This window comes from Benincasa hispida, chromosome 11 (assembly GCF_027475165.1).
Source record: "Benincasa hispida cultivar pf3 chromosome 11, pf3_genome.v1.1, whole genome shotgun sequence".
Classification (NCBI taxonomy): domain Eukaryota; kingdom Viridiplantae; phylum Streptophyta; class Magnoliopsida; order Cucurbitales; family Cucurbitaceae; genus Benincasa; species Benincasa hispida.
In genome coordinates, this window is record NC_143488.1 from 44,331,309 (window position 1) to 44,340,579 (window position 9,271).

At 29.4% G+C, this 9,271-nt stretch overlaps 1 protein-coding gene across 1 annotated transcript; it reads right to left on the bottom strand.

Annotated features, from left to right (window-relative positions):
* Window positions 1–5,538: 5,538 nt before the first annotated feature.
* Window positions 5,539–8,844, bottom strand: LOC120090684 (putative pectinesterase 55). Its single transcript, XM_090306976.1, has 4 exons — window positions 8,606–8,844; window positions 7,289–7,427; window positions 6,152–6,367; window positions 5,539–5,793 (listed from the first exon to the last, which is right to left on the bottom strand). The coding sequence occupies exons 1-4, from the start codon at window positions 8,842–8,844 to the stop codon at window positions 5,539–5,541; spliced, it is 849 nt and encodes a 282-aa protein (XP_090163102.1).
* Between the last annotated feature and the right edge of the window lie 427 nt (window positions 8,845–9,271).

Sequence of the window (9,271 nt, forward strand, 5' to 3'; positions counted from 1 at the left end):
ATTTCAAAAATTTGAAAAATGTTTTATTTAAATAATTAACTAAACAAATTTAATTAATTAATTAAATAAACATTTTATATCAAATATTAAATTAATTAAACACCTAATATAACATGGATCCTATTCTTGTTAATTCAATATTTAAGTCAATATTTAAATATTCTAATCTCTCCTATTTCGTTCAATTTAACAAAATTAAACGTTTTAATTATATTGAATATAATTAATCAAACCCTAAATCGAATTTGAACATTTCAAATTGAAAATCCTAATTCTGAATTTGAACATTTCAAATCCGCTCAATTCATTAATCCAAGATGTAATTTTATGAGGTAGTAGAGGGACCTGATAGACCTACAGATCATGAGTTCAATGATTTGAGATTAATTAGCTAAACTCTTTAGACCGAATTAATCAATATTCGTTAACTACCAAGACATACCACTATAGCTCGATAGTTGCATTCTCCTTACTATATATATATTTCTGTCCATTTTAACTATAATCAGTAATTCAATCCTTCACAGGTTATTTGTATTTACAGCTAGGTCAAAATTACCGTTTTACCCTGTAAATACATCTTGCTCCTTAAGCTAGTCCAACTAATAAACCATGTATCTCTCAATCATGAGAGGACGGGACCCCATTGTTCAAGACTAGGAATCAATATTTAAGAGAACAACCTATATGCTAACCTTAAATCGGGTAGGAGTGAATTGGATCTTGCAGGTCTATGTCCTCAACTATTTACATGGTCTTATCCCCAAAATAGGAGGTTTAAGCAATGTTGTTTGACTACTCTCACTCATGCAGATCAAAGGACAATCTTGAATAAACAGGAGTTCATAGTTAGCTCAGGATTAAGATTGAGTTACCCTATGTCATCGAATTTTAAATAGTCAATTTTAACAGTAAAGGACCGTTATAAAGAAAAGTGACTATTTCGAGTTTCAATCTTATGTAAACATCATTTGCACAGGATGCTCCCACTCGCATGTCTTCACGTGAATGATCTTGGGATCACATCGTTTGTATCAGTATACAAAGTGGATTATACCTAATAGTATTACCAAGATGAGGTATCCAATCTCATCCATATACTTGTAGACCATTTTGGCTATAAACTAAAACTTGATCAACTTTTATGTCTCCACATAAAGTTAAAGTATTCATATTATAGCCATGGATCCGTTTGTTGGATTTTTATAACAGAATGCAATATCAATAATATTTATTAAATGAAAAACTCAATAATACTTTTATTGATAAGTAGAATATGTTTCTAACATTTACGAACTGCAAGTTTTAGGACATTCCCAATATATAAATGGTTGGGTTGAAAGGATAGAATGCATTTGAACTGGAGGCATCACAACAAGTGGGATGGGAGTAGGTGGGGTTGGAACATGAATGTAAGGTGTTGGAGAAGTTTGTGGTCTTGAAGATTGTCCATATTCATGGTTAGTATCGAACTGTGAAGTACATCTGGGAATATTACATGTTGGAATGGTTGCATATCCAAATTTTGACTAGTTGGGATGGGCTGATTCGTTGGATTGTACTGTTGGTACATATTCTCAGTGTGTACTCTATGACTTTCGCAAGCTGTAACTGATACAAATAACGGCATCCAGGATGCATCACTGCCTTCTAAAAAGAAGCTAAGATCTTCATGGTCGACTATGTCAATTGGGGGAGTTGGGACCAATAGATTGTAGCAACATTTGATGTGTATATCAAATATATTTGGATCAATATTCAGTCATTAGTACATAATAATATTCACTAATTCACTGATTGTTATATCATTTCTAACCTTCAAACCTTTCATATGACCTCCAACATAATTGCTTCTCGATTAGTCCCATTCTCCATCAAATCGTACAAAGATTCAGTGTCATTGATCTGCAATTGGATTAGCAAATTTTAAGCAATACCCAATTAAATTTTAAGAAATTGCGTAGTAATTGATAAGGGATCACCCAACTATTATAAGTGTTCGTTTAAAATTGTACGTGATCGCATATATACTACTAAATGATTGTTCAGTATTATATACACGATCGTTTATGTTTATATAATACTACACGATCATGAAGTAGAATATAAAAGATCGTTTATATAATACTAAACGATCATATACATAATACTAAATGATCGTTCATATAATACTAAACGAGCATTTATATTGTAATGAACGATCGTCTATCTATTGCTATAGATCGTTCATTCAATACTAACGATCTGGAGGACAAGAAATACTGTAGAATATCACTTACATTCTTTCTATTTTTGGATTTGATGAACAAATGTTCTATACCTAAAGACACAATGAAATAAACAAAGATGAAAGCGATCGACAATGAGGATATTGTAAGAAACTCTCAGAGAACAATGGGAGAATGAAAAGCATGTGACGAAAAATGAATAACCAAGAGTGACCTTTCATTCTTGATATCAATTTTATCCAATGCTATTGGTAGAATATTAGTTGGGAATAAATGCGTTAGTGGAATGTTAGTGTTGCATTGAATACATATTGAATGAAGAGTTGAAGAAATCGTTGAAGGAAGAAGAAATATGGCGTGGTTTGAAGCGGTTTTTAAATTAGGGATATAATTGGTATTTCACATGGCCAAAAGGTTAATCATGGATAAGTTTTTAGGAAGTGGTCATCTATAGAAAAGTTTTTGAGATTTGGGTTATTACATGAAATTTTCCCCATATTTTCCTTCCCGTTCTACTTGTTAGTTAGTTTTGGTCTATGTTTCACTTATAATTTTACACCCTACAGTTTTGGTTTGTAATAATTTGTGAAGAAAGATATCAACAGGTGATAACCGATTAGACAATTTATGTTTGTATCTTTCATATAAGCTTGTTGGAAAATTGATGATTTAATCAAAATTTCGAGGCAACCACATATATATGTATATTTTAAAAAAAGTTAAATAATCACTTTAAATTTAATTGCATTATTTTTTTTGAAAGTTCTAATTAGAGGTTAATAAGACATTTGTGACCAAGACAACACAAAATAATCTATCTATTTTTCTTTCTCACTTTGATGATTTGATCAACTTATTTATTTTAAATTAAAGTATTATTTTTTTTTTTCAAAATTTTGTGATAATCTTATCTATATTATATTTTTTTTAATAATTTTTTTCTATTCTTGTATAAAATTTAGTGTAATTTTTCCTGCATGTATAGATTAAAAAAACTACAAAAAATATAAAAAAAATATAATCACTCTATATGATTTTACAAAATTGAAAAGAGAGAGAGCAAAGAGGTTAGTCCCTCGGGGTTTGGGAAACAAATGAGCCGATGTCGGATTAGCATCCTACAATCTCGAGTATCAAAAACGTCTATGACATCCTTGTCGTGGGCATATATTAGAGGATTGGCTTAACACTAAAGGGGAAGAGTAAGTATTCACTAGGAGAGAGACATGACCTTATTTCTTTCCGTGCTTAGTTGAATTAGTCACTCTAAATTATAACTTAAGTGTATCGAAGAGTTGTCGACTTGATACTATACTAGTGAGAGGATCTCTTACATAGGTTAGCTTAAACTGGATCGAGACGAGACCCGAAGGAAGCGAGTCAAAGATCAAGGCCACCGGGTACCTGCGACAATGCGAACGAGATCTAAGGGTCAACAAATTCAATAATTTCAAAGAGTAAACTTTTTCAATGATAGAACCTAGTGTTGGAAATGCGACCAAATCCCACATTGGTTAAATAAGAGGATGATCATGGGTTTACAAGTGAGGATAACTATCTCCATTGGTATGAGACCTTTTGAAATAAAATCAAAAGCAAAATCATGAGGGTGTATGTCCAATGTGGACAATATCATACCATTGCGGACATAATTGGAGAGTCGTTACCCCCAACACCTAGAATATCTGTGATGCCAGATAATTTCATGTTATATTTATTTTTTTAGATGTTGCGTCACACCTTTTAAATCAAGATTGACGGTGTTAGATGTTCAGTCACACCTTCTACACGCTTTCTGGTTTTTAAGTCCAAACTCACGCCATTTGCTAGCTTTAGTTTAAGGAGATGCTATTGTAGCTCATTGGTTACTTTTTGTTTAGTAGTATATTATGTTAGCAAGTCGCAATATTTTTTTGTCATAGTTTTTGAGCTCGATCTCTCTCTGTTTATTTAAACCAACTCTGTAGTCTTCATTATCGACTAAGAAAATCAATTACAGTTTCACAATTTTGTGAAAGATTCTGACTTAGCACATTACTTATTACGAATATACAGGAAGCTTTGAAGTCCAACCTTCTTGATCAATATATGAAATATGTGTATAGTGTTTGATCTCAACTCCAACCAGTCTCTTAAGCCAAGGCACACGTTTTGATGTGTCTGCTCCTGGCCCAATACAACGGCTCTCTGCATACGTCAAATTTATCCTACAACATTATATACAAACAAAAATATAATTTAGAGTTCATTTGATAATAGTCTTCTACTGAGACCCCAAGGAAAATTAGAGAACATTTAGAAATAGAAAAACTATAGTAAAAAAAAATTGAGGAAGATTTCTTATATATTGGAAAGATGACGAGACCTCCTCATCCCTATAACATAGATTGATGGGTTTTCATTGTCAATTGATTTTTTTTTGTTGACAACATGTGGGGTGACGAATCAAAACCTCTAACCTCGAAGTCGATAGTACAAAGTTTCATAGCAGTTGAACTATACTCATTTTGATCATTGTTAATTGGTCTTGAGATGGAATTCTATGTTTATCTAATAAAAATGAATAACAGATATTTGATCATGACTTGATAATCAAAATGATGAGTTGAGAGCGTATATATGCATAAATAGAGAGTACAATACAATACTAGATAGAACATATGACTCAATCCCAAAATCAAATGACAATTAGAAGAGTAATCCATTTATTTTATAGATCCTAAACGATGCTTCATTAGAAGATTTTGATACCATATAAGATAAAATTGAAAATTCAACTCAGAACTAATTGGCTAAGAGAGAGAAGTAATCCTCGTGTCTCCTAAGATAATGATACCTCTTCATTATCTTAATTTTCAATGTTTTGGGATCCCCAACACACAGTACTAGAACAATGTTAGACATGTGATATATGTCCATTTGTTTGCCACACTACTATGTCATGTTGCTATATAAGAATATAGTATAAAGTTGGTCAAATTATAAATTTGACCCTTACGATTCGAAGAAAGTTAGAATTCAATCTCTAATAGTTTGATAAGACATTCATAAATAGTTTCTATGTATGAAGATTTTATCAAATTATAGGAATTATTTATAAAATTTTATTAAACCATAAAAGCTAAATTCTAACTTTGAAAACTATAGGGATTATAAATTTGAACTTTTTTCTAAATCATTGAGACTAAATTTATAATTAAACCTATAAAGTTAGCCGAAGTTTTTAAAGAATAATGGTTGGACATACCTTTCCAGAACTAACAAATTTATAAAGCAAAGAGGGAAATATAAATGAAATGAAAGAAAGTTATTACTCATGGCCAAGTTGTTCCCAAGAATTCCAACCAGCAGGGCTAATGCAAGATGGTAGAAAAGATAGATGGAAAATGACAGTGGAGAAAGGTCTATAAGCCCTTCCAAGAAAAACATTCCCACTTCCCATCACTGTGCATCCAATGAATACAAACCCATTGCTTTCACTTGCATTATTCTTTCCTTGAGCTGTTATGTAACCAATATTTAGTATTGGAGCATACACATTGATTGGTATATTTATCACACATTTCTGCAATCAAACAACACAAAACAAAAAATCAATATTTCAATTTAACTAATGCAATGAAAGACACTTCTTTGTATATTTTTCTGATAATGCAACTCACCGGTGAAAGTACTATAGTTATGTGAACTTAATTGTTGAGATATCCTGGTTCACCTAATTATTGATTCCACTACTTTTAATATCTTGTTAAAAAAAGATTGATCATAGATTGACCTAATGTGACATTTGAGAGCATGTGAAAAAACAAAAAAGACTTTCTCGTCTCATACAATTGGTCTAAACACGCGTGTAAACTGACTCAGACACTTGTGGATATGAAAAGCCGGACTCGTAAATGAATTTCATTTACTTAGAAGTTAACCTTATAGATAGACTGACCAAAACCAGATATGACATCAATGACACCTTCAATGTAGCATTGAGTGAATAGATGACGGCCATGTCCGTCCCACAAAGTATCTTGGAGCCCGATGAAGCCACAATTATGGAATATCCCTTTGTCTCCTTCTATGCGAGCTGCAATTGCTGGTGTTATATCTTCACGTTTCCTCACATTTCCTGCTGCATTATGAGTATTCTGCCAATTTCGTATACAAACCCCTTAACTTAATCATATTTTCATCTAAATTACATCCATTTTGCAATAATCTTGTACTTTGACATGTTTGTATGACTTTTTTAAGTGAAAAAAAAAAAACAAAACGTTTGTGGTCCTTAGATTTTGGGTCTAGGTTTCATTTAGTCTCTAAATTTCAAAATATTACACATTTAATTCTTAAATTTTGAATTTGGTTTCAATTTAGTCCATATATGTTTAGAAATGCTACAATTTTATTTTTATCATTGAAATTTGAGTTTTGTTTCAATTTAGTCTCTTGATTTCAAGATTTTACACTTTTAACACTGATTTTTCATTAAATATTCACTTTCAGCTATTGACGTCAATACCTATTAATTAGTTATTTAAAATAATTATGAAATGAAATTTTAAATTCAATTTTAATATGTTTAATAATAGTGAAATGAATGAATTAATTATAATTCTTTTAATTATTTTAAATTAACAAAAAGATATTAATACTAAAGACAGAAAATGAGTATCTGCAAAAGAATTAGGGTTAAAAATATAAATCTTGAAATTTAAGAACCAAATTAAAACAAAACTCAAAACTCAAGGGTAAAATTATAAAATTTTGAAATCTATGGACTAAATTGAAACTAAATTCAAAACTTAAAAACTAAATGTGTAACATTTTAAAATTTAGGGACCAAATAAAGACTAAACGCAAAACCTAGAGACTAAATATATATTTTTCCCAAACGTAGTGGATAGAATACAGCAAAGACATAAAATGTAAGAAAAAGAATTGAATGATAATATAATTATGAAATAGATTTAATTTTAGTATAAAGTTTAAAACAATAAAAATATAAATAAAAAAAATAAAAAAAAATGTGAGTTTAAAATAGTATGTACCCTAAATGTAATGCCTTGTACCACGAGGTTTTCTGCAAAAGAAGTGAAGGTGGGACTAGTAGCTGTAGTTATATAGTCATTCCATTGAATTTCAGTTGTTTTACGGCCACTACCATCTAGAAATATGCATGATTTTTCTGGAGGAATCATCACCTTTTCCCTGTTACCCAAAAAATCAAAACAAAATCCAATTTTCATATGTCAATTTATTTTAATTCTTTTTAAAAAATAGGTGAACAAAAAAAAAAAATATATAATATACTCATGTATTTAGTTGAGAAACTTACTCAAATAAGAACAAACATACAAATGAAAAGAAAAAAAAAAAAAACTCAAACCTATTTGAATACATAACTATAATGAATAATCGCTGATTAGAATTCCATTTTGTTCAATGTAATTTGAGTTTCGTTTCATTTTGAATCGAATATTTATTTGGACTTTTTGGACTCCTAACGACATATTAGATGAACATGAGGTTTCATTTAAAAACCAATTGACATAGAGAGAAGTAACTTTTTTATCTTATAAGGATCGTAACGTTTCCCCATTTTTTCAACCTAAGATTCTCAATAAGTTTTAATTTAATCTCTAGGTTTCAAAATGCTAAACTTTTATCCTTAGAAATTTAAGTTTTGCTTCGATCTGGTCTTTAGATTTCAAGATTTTACAATTTATTCTCGATTTCTTTACTAAATATGCATTTCAATGAGTTAATGTCTATTAATTAATTTAAAATAATTATGAAATAAAATTTTAAAATTAATTTTAATAATAATAAAAAATAAACTAAATTAGTTATAATTATTTTAACTTATATAATAGACATTAACATCGAAAACTGCTAGTGAATATTTAATGAAAAATTAAGGTTAAAAATGCAAATCTTAAAATCTAGAACCAATTTATATTGATACAAAACTTAAATCTCAAGAATAAAATTGTAATATTTTGAAACTTATATACTAATAGTGCAACATTTTAAATCCTACAAACTAAATGAACTAGACTACCTAAAATCTAGGAATCAAAAAAGAAAAAAAAAATCCTATATATATATTTTTTATTAAATTGGTTAAATAATAGTTTATGCCATGCAAGAAAAAGACATAATGTAGTGTGAGTATGTTTTATAGGAGGAAGACTACTAAAGACTAAATTATATGTTTGAAAGTTGTAACACTAAACTAATGGTGAGGACTGCTTTTTAAGTTTTATTGAAAATAAATGAACCAAGTTTGAACGTGTGAAAGTATCTCAACAAAAAATAGAATAAAATTTAAAATATATGGACTAAAATGATATCTTAAACAAAAATAAATAAACGATATATCTTACGAATATATGCCGGGAAAAATTCGAACTCTAATCCATTTGGTACTTTGCAAAGGGATTGAATTAATGGCACTTTGGATTGTTGTGAAGTTTCCTCTCCCTAATTTGTCAACAACAATAGTATATGCAACTTTATGAGGATCATTATAATTCAACTCACAATCCAATGACTTTGAAACTTTGAAACAAACAAACAACAACAACGTTGTTATTAACAAAATTCTCTCTTTCGAATGTTCCATTTTCTTGGGAGGAAACAAGTTATAAAACCTTTTACCAAAAGACTTGTATTTATGTAATAACATGATAAAATTAAAATGTAGTGGCCAGAAATCTTTTTATTTATTTCCATTATGAGAATGTGAGTTTTGTAATTTCCTGATTTAGTTGGTAATAATTAATTTTCTTTGCTGATTAATATATGATAAAGAAATGATGAGTTATATACAGATCATACTGATTAGAATCCAAGTTATATAACAAATTAAATTTGTTGGCATTTTAATGTATGAATTCGACTAAGGCAAATTAGATATCTCACAACTTAAATATTCTAAATTTAATTAAACCGCAAAGATTTGCCACTTATTTGTATAAGTTATACAAAAGATAAAGTTGCAAGAAATTGTAGTTGAATGAAAATTACATTTTATTGAGAGTTCAAGTTTT